The sequence below is a fragment of the Desmodus rotundus genome, chromosome 4, assembly GCF_022682495.2.
Source record: "Desmodus rotundus isolate HL8 chromosome 4, HLdesRot8A.1, whole genome shotgun sequence".
Classification (NCBI taxonomy): domain Eukaryota; kingdom Metazoa; phylum Chordata; class Mammalia; order Chiroptera; family Phyllostomidae; genus Desmodus; species Desmodus rotundus.
This window is the reverse complement of record NC_071390.1, coordinates 38,192,693-38,213,098: the sequence shown is the minus strand read 5'-3', so window position 1 is coordinate 38,213,098 and position 20,406 is coordinate 38,192,693. Positions and strand designations below refer to the sequence as shown.

Genomic DNA, 20,406 nt, shown 5'->3' with positions numbered 1-20,406 from the left:
ATGAACTGCCGAGACAGATAATCTTGGCTGAGAAATCTCATTTACAAACTCTCTCAGAGTTTTCAGATCTAATTTTTGGAGACCTCAACACTTGAAGCATTTCAAGGTATTCATTCCAAACACCTCATTTAGTTTGGTTTCAATTACTCTTCCCTGATGCTTTTCTATCCCTCTCCAATCTGAAAATCCCTCTTGACAGGGAAGTTGGCAACAAAATCCGTTATTACACCACTAACCTGAAATTGATAACTTCATTTGTATTTTTGCTAAAAAAATGTGAGTTTGATACTTTTGAAATATGTTTTGTAATTTTGTGACCTCTATTCTTAATGACTTTAGTCTCCAAGACCATTCTTCCAGGTCTAGGACACTTGTATGTCAGCTAAGTACGGGCCCTTCTTTTGCACATTCAGTAATTCCTTCCGCAGATATTTGGTGAGAGTCTTCTGTTGGCCAGGCACTGTCCTAGGCACTGAGGACGCAGAGGTGAATAACAGAGTCCTGTTCCTTGACTTACCTCCCAAAGTCTGGTGTTAATCTGATTGTTGGATTTGTCTTCCCATTTGTTTTCCAAGAGAGGACAGCTTTCCTCTATGGGCTGTGCTTTTGATTTTGGGACATCATCTAGCTCTTTGAGATGTATTTTTAAGCTAGAATCCTGGGATCTTAAACAACTTTCACTTTCATCCTTGAAATTTCTTGAAATCAACCTTCTGAATTTCCAAGTCAATGTCTGACATTTTTTCTAACATTCTCTCCTTTAACGTTGGTCTAATTTTGCAAAGCTAAAGAAAGCGATAAGGGACTGAGAAGCTTTGCCATAATTCACACAGATGTTGGCACATGGGGTGGTTGAGCCCAACCTCTCTGATTTTTTGTTGTTTTGGAGGTGGTTTGTCCCTTTAAAAAAAAAAAAAAACTATTTGATGATAATTATGCAAAGATTATTCATGGATTTCTTATATCACCAAGATATAACAAAAAATGTATCTTTCTTATAAAATAAGGCATATGATATAATAAACCTCAAGAGGTTTACTAGGGTTTACACAAATACAAGAAGAAAGAAGAAAGATTTCTCTTTTCCGCACATGACCATATTTTTTGTTGCTCATTTAAAGCTTCGTCTCCATTCTAGGAATAACCCTGCCCTGGTGTACGCCATCCTTTTTATATGGACCTGGGGCCTGCTGCAGTTTCCACTCGACCTGGCAGGTAAGTGTCTTGATATTTTCTCAAAGAAACGGAAAATTGCAACTCTTGATTATGAAGCTAAGGGGGTATTTGAGAGGATTATCATTTTTATCTCTTGTTGTCTCAGTGTTAGTTCCAGTTCAGTTTAGACACAAAGTAGATGAGAATGTAGAAAAGCCATCTGAGATTCACTGTGGCGCGTGGTGAGTCTGAGACAGCTGAGCGCATGAGAGCACAGCTTTGCCTTCACTTCACAGAGCGGTTCCATCGTAAAGTTTGGAAAACCTCCTGCAAACTAGTTAACACATGTGTGTGTCAGTTCTCATCCCCAGAATGGGAATGGCCATCACAGGGGCTAGGGCTGAGGGTTCTTCCGAGGACTAAACCAGATACAGTTTGTAAAGTGCTTAGCACAGTTGCTGGCATATGAATGTTATATCTTGATATTTTTAAGGGGTCATTTTCATGCCTTTGTCAGGCCTATGTATTGGAATCACAGGGAGTAAAAGAAGTTTCAGGGCCATATGGAAAATTAAAATTTTCCTCAGTAGTGGCTCTAGAAATCCCATTGGTCTTCTTTTAATAAAGACATAAACCCCTAAGACTTCACAAGAAGTAAATCACTTTCTAGATATTTCATACTAGTGATGATCAAGAGCTACATTGTCTAGTGTTATCCACTAGTCAAATGTGGCTATTTAAAAGTTAAAATGAAATAAAGTGAAATAAAATTAGGAGTACAGCTCCTCAGTCACACCAGCCCCACTTCAGTTACTCAATTACCACATGTGGCTACAGTAATAGACAGCGCAGATACAGAACATTTTTACCGTCGCAGGTTCTATTGGACAGCACTGATCTGGAGTTTTCCCGTAACTTCTAGGAACACTGAAATCTTGACTTGGGAATGCTTCTGGATCCCACTGTACTTCAAAAATTCTAGGGTTTACTAGTTACATTTTCCATAAGTCTGTCTTATTTGGTATGGCACCCTACCCCCAGGATTAGAATTAACATTAGGGCAGGAATATTTAATTTTTTTTAATCTTTTTTTGGCTCCCTTTGACAGGCCCAGAGGTTTCAGAGGCCATTTTAGTCTTAAACATCTACTTTCCTGAAACAAAATTATCACCAGAATAGATGAAATGAGTGTCTGTAGCTTTACCTAATTACTAGTAAATAATTACAAACGAATGTATGCCAATAACAGAGACAGAGAGAGAGACAGAGAGAGAGAGGGAGAGGGAGGGAGAGAGATTTTTCATAATGTGCCCTTGAAGGTATCCCATAGCCATTGGCCAACTGGTGTCTTCTGGCAGAATATTAGGCACCAGCACTCTGGATGTGGAACAATACTCTTAGGGGGACCCCGGGAGCCTTTTCCTGACCCTAACTTCTTGGGAAAGGCTATTGATCTTATGTCGGTTTTTCTTTGGTCATTCATTCTGTTGGTCATCACCCTCCCATATCTTGCGGTTTATAGCCTTGCTAAGAAAATTTTTATTTAAGAAAGAAATTGTGTAAACTTTCAGGGGTGATAATGTTATGCAGCTGTTTAAAAAACAAAGACCAAATGTTACTTCTGACTAAATTACTATTGTATTTTCCAGCAAACAGTGCATTACGTTCATATCAAAGCAGCTTCCTAATATTTGCTGGCTTTAGTAGACAAAGCATTCTTTGTTTGAAAACTCCAAATGAAAGGCGTCATTATTATTAAGGAATTATTTTCTGCCCTTGACCCCAAATTAAATTCACATTTTAGAAATTAAAAAGTTTCATGTGTTGATTGGACCCCCTTTTGTTCAACTGGAAAATCAGTAATTATATCCAGTTTTTCTTATAAACTATGAAACAAAACCATGAGGAATTAGACAAAATAAAATAACAATGGCCTTTATTTGTTGTTGCTTTTTTTACCACCATGAGAAAAATACATTCAACGTGAAGTTTGAATTTGAATAGAAGTGCTTGAATTTTCACAACATGATGTACACGTAGGGTCAAGTAAGTCAACCAGTAAACGGGTAGATCTCAAATAGAGGATCCGGAAGGACCAGGGTCATGTATACTCCACTTCTTCTCCACACTTGGCCGTCAGGAAAGTCCTTCATCATCCCAAGGGAAAGATAATGTGAGAAAGAAGAAAGGAGCCAAGGGTGTTATTCCAATAGAAATAAATGAATCAGAGAGTAGGGGGCCCTCTCCTCACAGATATCAGTTTCCCATTTTTCAAAGAAGGAAACCGAGGCCCAGGCAGAGTAAGTAACTTGCCCAGCACCTTCCTGCTAGAAAAAGAGGAAGCCGAGGAGAGGCAGGCAGGCCCCCTGACTTGAGGCCTAGAGCCCCGGCTGGGCTGCCTCCCTGTCTGTACCTGTAGACCCCGAGGACAGACAGGGAGGTTTCCTCTGCTCTTTATTTTCTCCATCCGTGTTAGCTGTGCTTTTCCCAGCATGAGGACTAGAAGGCCATCTAAATGTTTTACGTGGATGTAAACCAGAGGACTGGCTTTCTTTGGTGTTTCTGACTGGAAACATAACATCAGCTGGGACTATAAAATGACTGAGGGTGTTAAATGGCAGGGTGGTGTCACCGGTTCCGACAGAATGACAGGACAGAATCACTCCCAATCATGAACTAGCACAGCACCCATTGTTGAAGACTTGTTCCCATTTCATTCTGTCTGTCTTCTTCATGTTTCAGAGAGACATTAATTGGTCTGTCTTGTGTTTTCAGTTCAGCATGATGTGTGCCCCTCGTCTTTCAGAGCGAGGGCGTTCCCCAGCCTGTTGTTTTGCCAATACAGCGCCGATCTGTGGAACATTGGAATCACTGTCTTCATACAAGATGGTCCCTTCCTTATTGTGCGTCTCGTACTGATGACCTATTTCAACGTGATCAACCAGATGCTGGTCTTCTTTGCTGTGAAGAATTTCCTTGTGGTGGTGTTACACCTCTACCGCTTGGTTATCTTGGTCTTGGCTGTCCGTGCCTCCTTGGAAAGCCAGCCACAAGTCCTGCGAGGAGAGGATGGCGGTCCCGTTGAAGCAGCTGACAGAGGGGCCTCACCCGGGGACTGGGAGAGAGGTTCCAAGGAGGGCGTGGCCATGCCTCTGCAGGGCTCGCCAGTCACCTCTGGTGGTTCTTGCCCTACACCATAGTTATTTATTGACAGCAGCACGCATGTGAATTCCTTGACTTTCCAGGTTTTCTTACAAACAGAATCTCCTTCCTTTTTTAAAACAACCTTGCCTATAATAATTTTCAAAAGAACAACATAAAAAATGATATTAAACCTATCAAAATAATATCAATGGAGTCACTTTAAAATGGAGCCAGAGCCGCCATCCAGGAGGAACTGCCTTGCAGGTCTCATGCCTCACAATGTGGACGGTTAAAACCACAAAACCAAACAACCTGTGGATGGGGCCTAAAGCAACGCTGGATCCCAGAAAACCATTTGCGAGGATAATAAGAAACTACTTTGTGACTACCTGACTTCTGGCTACCTGGCCCCAAATTAAAACCCTTGTTTAGCATGAGCATCAGTGTATGTTGCCTGTGCCTATGGGAATGCCTTCCTTCTGCTGATGTCGCTGTTCTCTTTCCCTTTCTCATAAGTGCCCCTTGTCTTTGTCTCCTAATCAGAGCACTGTTTGGGCTTCCCCCTGAATCAGTGCTTTCTGAATAGCTATTTGTATTGATCTCAAAAAAATGTTTGTTGCCTTTCACTTTGAAAGGGCTTTTAGTTTTAGGTTATCAAAACAAATCTGAGAATTTTTTTTTTTAACTGAATGGAAAGAACTTTGATTAGTGGCCATGGCTACGACTCCTGTGTGATGGTATCAGACGTTAGAGTTGTTCAATGACTAAGTGATTCGTTTGTCCTGAACTGTTTGAAAAGCTGTTCACCGGGTTGCAACGACATGCCCTCAGGAGATTCAGTGCAGACAAACTGGCCCAGCTGTTACCTGAAAACAGAAGCTTTGAACTTTGGCTCCATTGTCAGACTATCTCATCTGATCTTTTCTGCAATGTCCCTCTGACATTGGAAAAAAAAAGAAGTACATTCTGTGAATGCAGAACAAATAAAGGGAAATGTGCCTTTAAAATTACCTCAGTGTGGGCTAGGAACAGTGAAAATCTCTGCCCAGCTTCCGTAGCAGGGGGATCCCTCTTCACTGCTGCACAGGCCTTCCCAGAAAATCATTTTTCTGGGCTGATGTGGTGTTCTGTCATGGCGCATATGCTCTTACAGAAATTTTATTGCTTTTGGCTTGGGCACCGCAAAATTCACAGCAAGCCATTTCAGTTTGAGATCTACTGGTTGCGAGGCAGGAAATACTGGTAATGCTAGTAAAGTCACAATTTCCCCTCTGAACATGATTTGCAGTATTTGTCAGTATTTTTCTTAACTGCACTTCAGTATTTTCTGTATAGCCAAGTCGAATTTTGCGAGATGGTGCAAGGAAGCGCCGAAGCAGTGAATAATGGGGTTTCAGGCCCTTTAAGTGTTACCGTATTTTTTGGTTTCTGCCAGCAGTCACTGCAGCCCCTCTGAGATGCCAGAACAGGACATGGCCTTAGGTCTCAGGGATGGGACAGGTGACGGAGGTTTGCATCAGCCCTACCCACGGCCCACGGCGCACGGCCCACGGCCCTCGGATTAGTGATGAGGGTCAGAATATGCATGGTCCAGCACTATGGGAATCAGGACATTTGCCTTTCTTCTCTGCGTTAAGAGTTCATTTTCCCGATATTGAGATAGTCACGCTTTTCTTTTATCCACTGCTGCACTTTCCAGATGGAGGTGATTCAGAACCTTTTCTTTCTTATTTTTGCTTTTAAAAATGCAGTGTGAAAACTTATCTGGCTACATCAGAGTAATTGTATGAGGCAAACAGTTCCAAAACTATTCTTTTGGGGCTCAGATCATAGTTACTCCTCTTACTATCCTCAGGGACTCAGAGAGACTGTAAGATAACACAGGATATAACCTTAGATTAGGTGTGACTTATTGACAATTAATTGGGACAATTTTATCTATAAATCTGTGTCACATGATATCTGTTCAAAACATTTGGTAAGAAGTTTCATAAGCAATCTCTGTTTTTACATAGAGAAATCAGTAACTCCCAACTAATATGTTCTTCAGTGCCTGATACCATGTTTCTATTTCGTTTCCTCCATGTGTTTCTCATTTTAACAATACAGTTGTAAAATTACACATGAAACTAATGGGATACATTTATAATTTTCCATAATAATTTTATGAAAGATCAGGAAATCATCTATATAAAGGAAGAAACTTGACAACTTTTAAGGGCATGTTATTTAAAATGCTTCACAACTGAAAGCAAAATAATAACTGCTATTTATAAAAACGCCTCGGCAGAGTCTGTTTTTATGTTGACTATTTGATGGTGAATGTTTGCCTCCACAACATGTATGTGCTACTTATTATTGCAGATTTGCTCATGGCATACTTTTCATGTTTTAATTTTTTTCCAGCAAAACAAACAGTGGGCCTCTAAAAATAGATCAGTATAAAGTAATACGGGCTGTCGCAAGGATATTTTTAAATGCTTCCGAATCTCAGACTTGGCGTGGCTTTGTGAATGAGCTTCTAGTATTTAAGTGAAGTATTTTGTAATTAACATTCCTCAGAAGGCCTGGGAAATTCGAGGTCTGAAGCCTAGCTTCCCTTAGGGCGCCAAGAAGGCAGAGAGCACCCAGGACCATTGCGGCGACCAACGGTGAGAAGACCTGAAACGTGCCCCAGCAACGTTTTCCAGGAAAATCTACCAAGGCACCATTGGTTAACTTAACTGCCAGTACTCCAACCCTTTCAAAATTACTGTTTTTATTGTACAAAGAAAATCTGTATTCATTTAGCTTATTTAAACATAAAACTTAAGCCTAAGTTGTATCCCTAGCACCCCTCATGAAAAGTTAAAAATTTATTTAGTTATTTAATTTTTTTTTTTTAGTAGAATGCTAAACATGGTGATGTTTAAAAGCACCCAAGCGTTTGCTGTAAAGTGGCTAGAACAGCGGTTACCTCCCATATGCTGACATCCGGGGACTTGTGTCCTTTTAATTTGTAATAAGAGAGGTGACTATGATGTCATGCAGGCCATACCTCTGTACCACCCCTAGACACATGCCAGTTCCCTACCACGGAAGAAAGTGGCTTGTTATCGCTGTTTTATTTTAATTGCTTGACTAAAGCTCAGTCAAATGTCCTCCCTCAAAACATAGTTCACTTGTGACAAGACACAGCGCACATGTTTTAGTGATGCTGTGTAAAAACTCACCTCGTAAACATTTTGTGGGTTTTCTTTACCCTTTCTAGATTAGTCTCAGAGAACATAACTTGGCATTGCAAGATTAGTAAACTGTCTCTGTCTTTGATGATGTTGTTAATTCGTATTTAAGCTGAAACAGATAACATATAAAAATAAAAATTTGCATTGGCAATAACATTCTTTTTAATCTTCCCAAACGAAGATTGCTACACAAATGTATCAGTTGGCTCTGTTGCTGTTTCACTAACATGCAGCAGCACTTCAGGACTCGTAGGATCAGAAAGAGCTAAGAAACATCAGGATTCGCTACTATAATATTAATTGTTAATAGCAATTCTTTAAAGCTTTGGGAGGCATACATTGTAGGCGTGCATGGTTTAGGATGTCCGCCCAGGTTTCAGAGCTCAGCACTGACTCTTACTATGTCTGGCATTTAATCTCCATGACTCTTGATCAAGTCTCCTGTTAAAAGAAAGAATCGCAAGGGGCCCGGTCTCTGTCCACATTCACTCTACTGCCAGGAAAGCGAGACACTGAAATATTACAGAGCCTTGGAGAGGTAAGTGAAAAAGCAAACAATTGAATTATAAGAAGAGATCGTTACTCTTTTTCCAATGTCAGACTTTGTTTTTTTTTTACTTAATGGACATTCTGATCCACTCTCAGAAAGATCTGATTTGGGATTAAACTACAGCTGGAGGATGTTTATAGCTCTGAGACTTCAAACAACGTTCCATACGATAGGAGTAACTCTAAACAACTTTTGAATAACAACTGCTATGGCCTTACGTATTGTGAGTGTCCACCCTCTATTTTATAAGAATATTTTCTCTGAATTATTCACATTTATAATATTTTGCTATGAATGACCTTTGTATTTTGTTTTATATACATAAAGTAGTTTGCCTACAGCTTTATCTCAATGTCTATTTTTTGCTTGAATTTCTTCTTTGTTCTCTACTGTAATTCATTTCATTTAGTTTTTAAGCTCTGGTTTAAAAAAAAACTGATCTATTTAGAGTATGACTAAAGTGGCATTTCAAACTAGTGAGGAAAGACTGACCAATTTTATAAATGATGTTGGGAAATTTTGCGAACCATCTGGAAAAAATAAAGTTAGATTTTTATCTCACGCAATATATAGAAATAAATTCCAGATGGATTAAAGATCTAAATGTAAAACTGAAAACTATAAAATATTAGAAGAAAATATAGAAGAATGTGTCTTTAGCATTTGCAGAATGGGAAAGATCTTTCACAGCAAGACGTGAACCTCAGAAGCTTTGAAAGTGGAGATTGACAGCTTTTCCTATCTAAAGGTTTAAAATGTCTGAGTCACCAACGGTATCATGAATACATTACTATTTTTTCTTTCCTGGTATAGACATTAGAAAGGAGGAACCATTTTTTTTTTGTAGAAAATTGAATCTTGAACAACCAAGAAAAGCATATAAAAACCAATTAAAAATTATCTAAGATCCAGAAAAAAATCAATGGCTTTTCTATAGATAAACAAACATCACACGGAGTACATATTTGAAGGACAGACTTATGTACAACATGAACTAGAACTGAAAATGCATAGGAGTAAACCTAGTAAATGTACAAGATCCATGTGAGGAAAATTTGAAATGATTTTGAGGACCATGAGTGGATAATTTAGCAAATGGAAAGATATATTCTGTTGGGGAGTGGTAAGGAGACAATATTTTAAAATGTATCAATTTCTCCTAAGTTGATGTATAAATTTAAAACAATCTCTATAATGATATCAATAAGATTTTAATTTTTATTTACTACCCAAGCTGATTTTAAATATTTTATGATAAAACAAGCATGAAAGATTCACCTGGAAAATACCAACTGGAGAAAAAAATTGAGAGAGAGCTTTCTGTGTATTTAAATATATTATAGAACTACAAACCAAGAGAATTTCATTTTGTCAGGCAGAAGAACAGAACAGAATAAGGTCAAGAAATAGACTAAATTACATAAGCATTTTGATATACGATAAATCATGAGGGGGTGACAGAGTATTGTAAGTGGTTTAAGATTTTTTAAATATCAGACTGGATCCTTACCTCATTCCTTATCTCCAAAACATTTCAGATGGATCAAAGAATTCAATATAAAAATTAAAAACATAGAAAACTTTGCTTTTATATTTGCAAATGTTTTTCTAAGCAAAATACAAAACTAGAGATCATAGACAATTTACAAATTTCAAGTTGTAAAATTAAACTTATAACATCATAAAAATACCAGGGTATTTTTACAGGGTACATATTTTTGCAACAAATGTAACAATGCATTAGTTTTCTTAATGAGAAAATTAGAAAAATAATTTTGAAAAATAAAAATAAAAACACCCATTGGGATAATGAGCAAAATATGTAAGTATATGATTCACGGAAAAAGGAATAGTTATGCAAATCAAACCACAGTGAAATGCCATTTCTCAAATGCAAGTAAGCCACAAGATACCATTTTTGAAGCATCAGATTGGCAAAGGTACAAAAATATTTTAGAATGCTGTATTAGAGGGGATCAAGGGAAGCAGGCATTCTTATTCATTGCTAGTGAGGATGTAAATTGTTACAACTTCTTTGGAAGACAATTTGGCAATATGAGTCAGAATTAAAAATTCATTTATCATCTGAGCCAGCAACTCAACTTCTAAGAATGTATTCTACAGATAAATGTATGCAAAAATGTGTGTATAAGTCTGTTCAGAACGGTATAGGATCCACCAATAGTAGTTTCTGTAGTAGCACCGATAGGGTCATTATTAAATTTTGGAACATTCATACTACATATTGCCATGTAGCTTTTCAAAAGAATGAAGTAGAGCCATAAGTGCTGATAAGGAACAATCACAGTTTTGTTTTTTGTTTTTTTGTTTTTTTTTGTTTTGTTTTTTTTTTTAGGTAAAAGTAAGAGTGCAAACCATCAAGTTAGTATGTCATTCTTTTTATAAATGTTATCCATTCCTTTACAGATGGCTCTAAAGTTTCCCAAGTTTCCCAAGTTTCCCAATGACCATGGACATTCCTACCTTTTCCTTTTTTATTTTATGTTTATGCTTTATATAGTTTAAAAGTTTTTTTTAAAGATTTTACTTATTTATTTTTAGAGAGAGGGGGAGGGAGGGAGAAAGAGAGGGAGAGGAACATCGCTGTGAGAGAGAAACATCTATTGGTTGCCTCTTGCACCTCCGCCCCCTGCCCCCCCCCCACCAGGGACCAAACCAGCAACCCAGGCATGTGCCAAGACTGGAATGGAGCTGCAAGAGATGTTATGCTTTGCAGGATGACGCCCAATCAACTGAGCCACACCCATCAGGGCCATAGTTTAAAAGTTTTAAGTGTGTTGCTCTTTTATAATTTTAAAAACAATTATTAATAAAAAGAAACCTCACCAACTTACAGAGCCTACTACTGTGTACAGTTACTCTGATATCATTAACAAAAACACTTTAATCACTTTCACCAAAGAAAAACAGTTTGCCATTGCAACTGAAGGTGATTTTTAGATGCCTTAGATAAATCAAAGGTTTAAACCAAGTCAAATACTGCTTGCCCTATGAAGCATCAGACCTAGGGAAAGAAAGTAATGACTAGATCTTTTTTTTATTTAATCTTTATTGTATTTTTCTATTACCATTTAGTCCCCTTATACCCCACCCCCAGCAATCACCACACTGTTGTCCATGTCCATGAACCTTTTTTTGCTTTTGCTCAATTCTTCTACCACCTAACCCCCCTCTCCCTACTAGCTGTCATCTCCTCTCCATCTATGAGTCTGTCTCTGTTTTGCCTGTTAGTTCAGTTTGTTCCTTAGATTCCACATATAAGTGAAATCATATGGTATTTGTCTTTCTCTGACTGGCTTATTTCACTTAACATAATGTTCTCCAGGTCTATCCATAATGTTGCAAATGGTAAAATTTTCTTCTTTTTAATGGCCGAGCAGAATTCCAACCCTTCTGCACTGTTAGTGGGAATGCAGACTGGTGCAGCCACTATGGAAAGCAGTGTGGAGATACCTCAGAAAATTAAAAGTGGATCTGCCTTTGACCCAGTGATCCCACTTCTGGGAATATATCTGAAGGAACCCAAAACACTAATTTGAAAGAGCATAAGCACCATCCCTATGTTCATTGCAGCATTATTTACAATCGCCAAGGTATGGAAGCTGCCCAAGTGCCCATCAGGAGATGAGTGGATAAAACAACTATGGGACATTTACACAATGACTAGATTTTTAAGACCACAAAAAATCCAATTGGTTAAAACATATCATTGGATATTGATGAGTACCATGGAGACACTTTGCAATGACCAGTCTGTCACGCTCTCTGACACTTATGGAGCCACCAAAATAAACCAGAGAAGAATTTCACATTGAATTATTGTCAAGCTGATTTCCCCTGGAGAGATGAAGAAGGGAAGGAACCCTGTAAGAGAAAACTTCGGAAAGAAACTGTGCATCTGTTTTGAAGTTCACATTCATAGCACATCTAACTTGTGTGTATGTATGCTTTTTTGATTTTTGTTAAATATTTACTGACTTTACAATTGATTGTGGTAAGTGATCAAATGGATCATATGCAAATCTGATCAAATTAATGAGGAAAAAAATTTCCTAAGCCAACCATATGTCAGATATCATATAGTTTTTATATCCAAACTAAATTTTCAGGCAAGGAAAATTGGATCTACAAGACAAAATATGTTTTCTCTGTGGATGCTGTTGTTCAGCTTCTGCCAAGCACATAGCTGGAGAACTCAGATGGCAGTGGTTCTAGGATCTTGGGGGTTGTTTCTACTTTCTGGCAAAGAATGTTCTTTCCTGTGACTCACAGGTTCCCATATGACCTGAGTGACAGCTAACATCTGGGGCGAAAGCTGTAATTGTTTCACCAGTTCTCTTGGTTTCAATGAACTCCTATAACTAGTGATTTTTATTGGTATCTACCTTCAACCTTTCCTAGACTCCATGCCTGAATTTGCATCCCTTTTCCTGGACATTCTGCAAGCATCACACACTCAATGTATGTAGAATACTTATCTTACCACACTCTGTGCTACATATAATGCTTAGCAGCATCTCCAGCCACTCAGGCACCCATGATAAACCTGATACCCTGGCTCTTCTTTCTTAGCCCTCCTACTTAAAATAATCTGCAAGTGCTTTCAGTTACGTTGCTTATAATTCCTTTCAATCTTGAAGCTACCCTCTGTTTCAACTGCTACTACCTTTATTTAGGGTCTCATCATTTCCTGCCTCAGTGACTGCTGTCCTCTCCCAACTGGTCATCCAACTTCCTGGCTAGTGCTCTGTAATACAAGAGGAGACTCTCCCTGTCAAAAAACAGAATTTATTTATAAAAAAAATGTATATTCACTCTTACACGTTTAAGCTTCAGTCACCTTCAAAGTACTCTCCAATTTGATGCAATACATCTATCAAGACGTTTTCCCCACTGCTCGAAACAGTTTTGGAACTTGTCAATTTTGATGTCTTTTAGTGCTTCTGCCATTTTTTTTGTATTTTTGTTTGTTTGTTTCACCTCTTCCAGATCAACAAAACGTTTCCCTTTGAGAACGTTTTTCATCCAGAGAAACAAAATAGTCACTCGGGGTGAGATTGGGTGAACTGAGAGGGTGGGGCACGGGGGTCATGCTGTTTTTGGTCAAAAACTGCTGAATACTTAGTGCAATGTGGGCAGGTGTTCTCATAAATCACCCATCATGAAATGGGCAATGCGCTGGAAGAGTCTTCAAAGAAAATTCACTGAAGCTGAACACAGCCTCTCACAACAACACCAACTGGCACAGTCATACAGATGGGTTTCTACAACACTCACCTAGTGGGGGAAGCCTGTACTACAAGGGGCGTGCCCTCCAGATGATTCCAGGTTTTGGGGGCTCCCCCTCGTATTATTTCAAACTGCATTCAGAGCTGCTCTGAAATGCATAATTGACCATATGCCTCTTTTATTTAAAACACATTGACAATGCCTCCATGCCAAAAGATCAAGCGTAAAGTCCCAGGGAGATCACTGAGCACCTTTCTCCCAAGCTGGCTGTAACCTGACTTTTCAAGTTTGTTTCCCATCACAGCACATACACACATGGACACAGCTGCCACCATAACATACTACTCGTGCCCCCCTAAACTCGTCATTATGTATTCTTTATATCACTACGTCTTCTTTCAGTGATGTCCTCCATTGCCACCACTCTGTTATTGATTCCTGTTTATTCATCTCTCACCTCTCGAGGGCGGCCCATTTCCCCACCCAGAGTTGACGGCTAGGGGAGGAGGAGATTGTTCTGTACCTTATGGGAACCACAGGAGAGCGAGCATGGGCATCGTCTGAAAGCAAAGACACTCTCTAGTCCTGGGTCCCTGATTTCTAGGGCTTCCTTTGAGGAAGCAGTGCTGATGAGGATGCCGGGTAAGACAGTGAGGATGAAGAGCTATGGAATTTGTCACTTATCATGGTCTTGGGCCAGGGCCTGCAGGATAAGCAACAGGTCAGTGGTCCCCTCTTCTTCTCCAGTCTAGCTGAACTCAGCAGTTTCTCCTGTGTTTACTAACCTAAGGGCTTCTATTTATATATTGCCTTAGTGACGCCTTCCCCTGCTCCTTACAAAGATTCTCCCTTCTAGCAATATTTCCCACTCAGCCGTCACCAACATGGACAAAAACTCCCACAAAAGCTTCAGAAGGCTTAGCTCAAAGACCACACCTGCCTGCTTCCAGAACTGACTCTTCTTCACTGTGTGTTCGTAGCACTCTGTGCTTTTCTCTGTCCCTGTGTTCATCATAATATATGTAACAATTTGTTTATGTGCCTGTCTCCACCAAGCCTGTGATCTGTCTGGGGGCATGCGCCATGTCTTATGAATAACCACACGGCTCCAGACAGACTGAAATTTTGTCTGTTCCCAGCATTCACCAAGCTTCTCTCTGTCTTGGGACTTTGTTCTTGCGGGTGCTTCTGCCTGGGCCAGCCCCTAGCTCTTCCTCCCCTTTTCTGACAGCTGGATTCTTCTTCCCCTTGGGATTCCCGTGTAAATGCAAGGTCTTCAGAGAGGTCGCCACTGTCCCCTCTCCCAATAGTCTCCATCACATTGATTCTTATTGTATTCCTACCACTTATCACCAGTCATCACTGTCTTTACTTTATATGTTTATTTATTTACTGTCTATCCCACCTATAATGTAGAAGCCAAGGGTATCTGTCTTGTTCATTTCTGTATCCTCAGTAGCTAGCTGCTTCAAAACTACAGTTCAGTACACTATGCTTTCTGGGCATAGCTATATTTATAATTCTTTTATGAAACTAAATTCATACCACATATATTCTGTTTTATTCATTTGTCATCATTTCTTAAGCTTTTCCTAATGTTAACTGGTCTTGAGAACATAATGCCTACCTACTCCTTGGTGTGAAGGTAGGAAAAGATCTAACCACCAAACACCCGAGGTGCTCCCAGGTATCATCCCCTCGCCACTCTGCCTTTGGTGCTGTAAAACACCTTTTCTTTGTGGTCTCCTCCACTCCCCTGGTGGTAGGTCCCTTCTTTATCCATGGGTCTGTTTCGTTCCTTCACTCCATGATTGTACAGGTTTTATTTTGTCCGTTTGGACTGATCTTTCCCTTTTCAATTCCCCTCCCATCAATGGCCCCATAACAGCTTTTCCCCAAACTCCCTTCCCACATTTCCAAGCAGATGCTCTTCTGGCACTTCCAGTCCAACGTGTCCACAATTGGTTTCGAAATATGTCCTCTCCCAATTCAGTGCCTTTTCTTGAACCCTCAATTTCTGTTCTGTTAATAGAGCCGCCATCCTTTCAGTCATTTTGGCTCAAGCATTTTGATTGACTCTCCTCATTCACACATTCGCTGAATCTTATTTCTTGTTTTGCATAATGAATATAATTTTGTTGCTTTTCTCTGATCTTATGTCACATGTGTTCAGTGTAAGATTTCAAACATACAGGACAGTGAAGGGAAGAGAGTAACAATCACATGAAAGTCCATCTTACTACCGTGTTCATTATGAATACTTTGGAGGCCATTCTTTGATGAATCTTATTTCATATAGAAAAGTAGATAGATGAGAGATAATAGGTAGATGGTAGATAGGTATAGTGCACATAAATGGGATAATGTACTAATTAAATATTTAAGAATAAAAACAGCATAAGAGTTACAAAAATTGTGGCTTACTTTAAATGTGTTTGAAGAATAACCTCAGCTCCCAAACTTGTCAGTGTTGCCTCTGTGAAGGCAAGCATAACTACCTGTGGAGGGAGGAAAAGTGTCTACATGTCAGGCCTTTTGTGAACTTCAAGTTTGGACAACATGATGATGTGATAAGCTCTGAATTAGGACCTTGTTTTATTCATCCTTCTGTGTCCCACAGAAACTGTCATGGAACAGGTGGAACAATTTTTGGTCCTATGAATGATCAATGGCATCAACAAATACCCTTTAACACCCTCTGTATACAAGCCAGTGCTAGCTGTGTGAGCTATACACAAACGAATAAGACATTGCCCCCGCTTTTGAGGAAATTTATATCCATGGTTTTTCAATAAAAATGCTACTATAACCTCCATATACTTTGGTCCCTACCACCTCTCTTCATGCCAGTGAAGGGCTTGCTTTGGTTCTCTCTGGGTTTTGTGTAGAACCTGATGTCCCAGCTTTGCTCCCAATGTGAACTTTGAAACATGAGAGGGATGCAAACAAGAAAGGAGATCTGAGAGGGCTGATTTGAAAGGAATGAAAGTTGTTTGTTTTTTGAAACATGTTTTGTAGGTTGATGGCTCTTGATCCCTGTGGGCTGACCACTGTAAGATCCCTCCAATACCACAAGAGCTCATCTTGCACTTGTAATGATTTTGGCTGTACACTCTGCTGTCTTCTGTTCAAAGGATGCAGCTATTCTGGAGAGGTGTCTGCCTGAACCCAGCCATTCTTCTATGCTTAACATGGTGGGACACTATTCATGTGAAAGCACCATGGACAGCTTAAAAGCATCGCAGGGACCTTCAGAATAATGTAACGTGTATTCCTAGCAGATGTCCAGGGTAGATGAGGCTCAGTTGTCACATGTGAGGGAGCATTGAGCTTTATTTTTACAGATTCACTGGGCTGAAGGGAAGAGTACTGGGGGTCATCACATTCTAGAAATCTCAATTATAGCAAAACTATCTTAGAAGAAAGACATATTTTGTCTATACTTGAAGATTACAATCTCTTTCATTAAGTCTTTGCAAGTACTTTCCAAAAAGTTTAAAATTTTACTTAAGCCATACGTGGCATAAAAGCCTTAGAGAAAATGCTAGTTTGGGGAACATGCCAGTCATGTTTTGAGAGCAGATGTCCACCCCGTCTCTCTTTGGGGAGGCAGCCCATTAAGCTGCATGCTGCTGAATCAGTCGTGACAAAAAATTCATCTAGCCCAGTTTATTCTGGCTTGAGAGTCAGCAGCATGAGTGGCAATGGCTGGTATTTCTGGATCTGCCGTTGCTTCTACTTTAGAGACTGTTGAGTCAGACCTGACTGAACTCACAGACATCTCTGGTTCTGCTGCACACACGTGCTCTTCGCAGACTAAGCACTGGCGATCTATAGCATCCTGGCAATTTGTGTTTTAAAATTAAATTGTGCACCTACCTGCACAGATGTAAAATCAGCACCAAGTAAAATAAGCTCCCCCTCAAATCTTTGTGTTCTGTGCTCTTCCTCAAAAGACTAAACATCCAGGCACCGATCCATTTATTATACAGAATGTGGCACCTCTGGGGATGACAGCCACATTCATCAAAGCTCCAGTCCCTCAAAAGGGATAATGTTCAGGAAATATTTGAGCAGCTATCACAGGATTCATCCTTGCCTTGTGGCTTTTCTAAAAGTTAATAAAAGTCCTCTTTGCAGTCAAAATCTTCCAAAGAATATAGACCTCATTTCTTCAACTTCTTGGAGAAGCCAGAGCAAACAATTATAATTTCTATTTTTTAGCTTTGTGTGCCTCAGAAATGCTCTTTCACTTAGTATCATGCTGTTGTCTTCCTTTCAAATGTTGCCCACACCGGGTTTTACTCAAGATAGATTCTGCTCTTTATTTGTACTTTGAGTCACATACCTTTGGTGCATCTATGCTTGAAGGGATGTTAGATCTTACCTCTCTGAAAGCTGAGGAATAAAGGCCGGGAGAAGAGAAGGGACAGGTAGTCCTAGTTGTACTCCAGTGAGTGCCAAATTCAAGGCCAAGTGGCTTGTTATAAGGACAAAATACAAACAAAACATAAAATAAAACACAAAAAATTAAACGTTTAGTTTTCTGCTAATGACATGTAACATCTATAATACTCTTAAAATAATTTCATCTGCCCAACATTTTAGAGTTTCTATGATTTCACTTGTTGTTTCTTTCCTTCCTCACAACCACTCTGAAGGCAAAGTTTTTTTTCTTCTTAGTCCAATGAGAAAATGAATACTCAGAGGGGCCCAGAGATTGGCAAAGGTCATGTCTTTGGGGCTGAGCAGAGGTTCACGTCCAAAGGTTAAGATTCCCAAGCAGAAATGAATTATGAAATGACACTGTTCCATCAGTGAGCAGCAGTAAGCGCAAACCAACTTAAAAATCTGAATAGATCTGCCTTTTCTGTTGGTCTGAAATCTTTCAAACTTACCTTCAACTGGCAAAATGGTTCTGCTGTCCTGGAAAGTGGGCCCAGAGACACTTTCACAAAATGACAGCAACATCATCAGCATAATCAAGATGGAATTAAATTACCACTCTGTTTTGTTGGGCCTGAACTGCTTTGCTCCCAGCAGCTTCCATCTTTAGGAATATTAGAGTCAGCTGAATGCCTCCGCCCAACGAGAGACATGTATTGTGCACATTTGTTCAAAGAAAAATGTTGCTATTGCTTTTGTGGTACTGAGATTCCTTATGCCAGAGTATTTTTCTTTTGGTTCTCTTCTTTTCTATATTTAATGGAGCTGGGAAAAATAAAACTCATTTTGCGTCCTTCCCACATTGAAACCCATACCACAATTTCTAGGACAATTAAGATAATAAAAGAAAGTCACAGCGACAGGGAGTACACGGGGCCTTCTGCAGAAGACATTTGAGTTTCCCTGACACAGACATCGTCCCACCCTTCCCTTCCCAGCTCTTCCTCTCGCAGGAGCCCTGAGGTGACCTGGAGAAGACTCAGCAGCAAGTAAAAGGGAAACTGAAACAGTAAGTCTTCCTTTCTCTGCTTTCTCTGACTTCTTCATTTGCATAAATTAAAACCTACTGTAAACTGGCTTTTTTATTTGGCATGAAAATAAGTTCTTCAAGTGCTCATTAAATGCCCAGTCACCGCATCCTGTCTTCTGCTTCCTTAACTTTTTGTCCCTCAACTTCCCATGGATAGCTGTTGTCAGACTGATGGAATTTTTTTTCTGTAAAGCCTGAATTGGTAACCTTGGAAAGTCTGAATCACATCCAAAAGGAATTCATTACTTAGTGGGGTGACTTTGACTTTCATGAAAATGAATGCTCTGAAACCATCAGCTTTGGAAAATAATTCATTACACTTTTTTTTTTGTGGTGGTGGTGGGGTGGATAAAGTGCCTTTCATAAAAGCACCTCTTATATGAGTATCCTGCATGACCTAGCTCTTATGAAAGAAAACGCTAGGACAGTCAGCTATTTGGAAGCATTGCACATGCGAGCTTTCATGCTGACTTTCAGTAAGAACAAGATGAATCATGAATACTTAAAATTTTTTTCCCCATGGTTCTGCTTAAATCCTAGCTTAATTGTTTCAAGAGTATACACCTGGGAGATAGGGTATGCAATGTGAGTTTGAGAGTTGGAGCTTCCAAGAACTGTCCAGTTCAGTGGCTGGCAGGAATATAGCTCCACCGAATTTTCAGTTCAGGGTCTCCTCTCATTGTTTGGGCAAATACTTTCATGTCTCTCTCTCAAAGCAAAAAGCATTCACCACTACCCCCAGTATTTTGAAGGTGAATGAAAGTTATAAAATTTTCCTTAATTTTGAAACATCATACAGAAAAGGACAGAATATAAGACTCAGGCATCTAACACCCAGATGAAAAAATTGTAATATTTTATCCCATTTGCTTTGGATAATTTTATATTAAATACACAAATAAAACAGATTAAATGAGAATCTTCCTTGCACTCCTACTCAGTTGTATTCCTCTTTTTTCCTTCCCAAAGGCACACACTTTCACGAATATATGATATATTCTTCCAGTTTTTATATCTTACTACTTATCTTTAGACATTATGTCATAGTTGAGGCAAAAAAAAAAATTCCAATCGCCCACCTAATTGTTGTTATTCCCTTTTTGCATTCTGTCTGAACACTGATCTTAATCCAGGCAGCAGTGGCCCCAGAAGTCCATTCATTCCCCATCTCGGGCTCCGTTGCAGCTAAAGAGTACAGGGGTGGGTAGAAAGGATTTGATCTAATTTAGGTCAAGGAACTATAAACAGAAGTTTAAAAGGTGGGGCTAGGAAAACCATTGCTTTCCTGGTAAGAGGGGGTATATTCAGATTCATATTTTATGGTCCCTCTCTTTGGATCTGAAGCATGGATAAGCAGAGACGCAATGTGTGGATGCCAAAGCTATGGTCTTGCAATCCGGAGAACTAAAGAGAGGATAGAATGAGCCATGAGCCTTGAGGAAGGGACCCTGGTTTGCAGGTTTGAGCACCTGAAAGTAATTTTTGGGTCTCCCAGCAAATGTAGACAATTCAACCTATTTACATATGTTGTATACCCCGTTACCCTTCTGGACCATCAGATCCAGTCAATTGTATGAACGTCCACCCCTTCCCTTTGTGGCACCTGA

The 20,406-nt window shown here is 39.5% G+C and overlaps 1 protein-coding gene across 1 annotated transcript in view; it reads left to right on the top strand.

Annotated features, from left to right (window-relative positions):
* The window catches only part of TMEM26 (transmembrane protein 26), a 35,695-nt gene extending 27,291 nt beyond the window's left edge, over positions 1–8,404 (top strand). The window contains exons 5-6 of the mRNA XM_024561395.3: positions 1,139–1,215; positions 3,931–8,404. Of these exons, the coding sequence (XP_024417163.2) occupies positions 1,139–1,215; positions 3,931–4,355 (502 nt within the window). The 3' untranslated portion in view covers positions 4,356–8,404. The remainder of the gene's footprint in view (positions 1–1,138; positions 1,216–3,930) is intronic.
* The last annotated feature ends 12,002 nt before the right edge of the window (positions 8,405–20,406 follow it).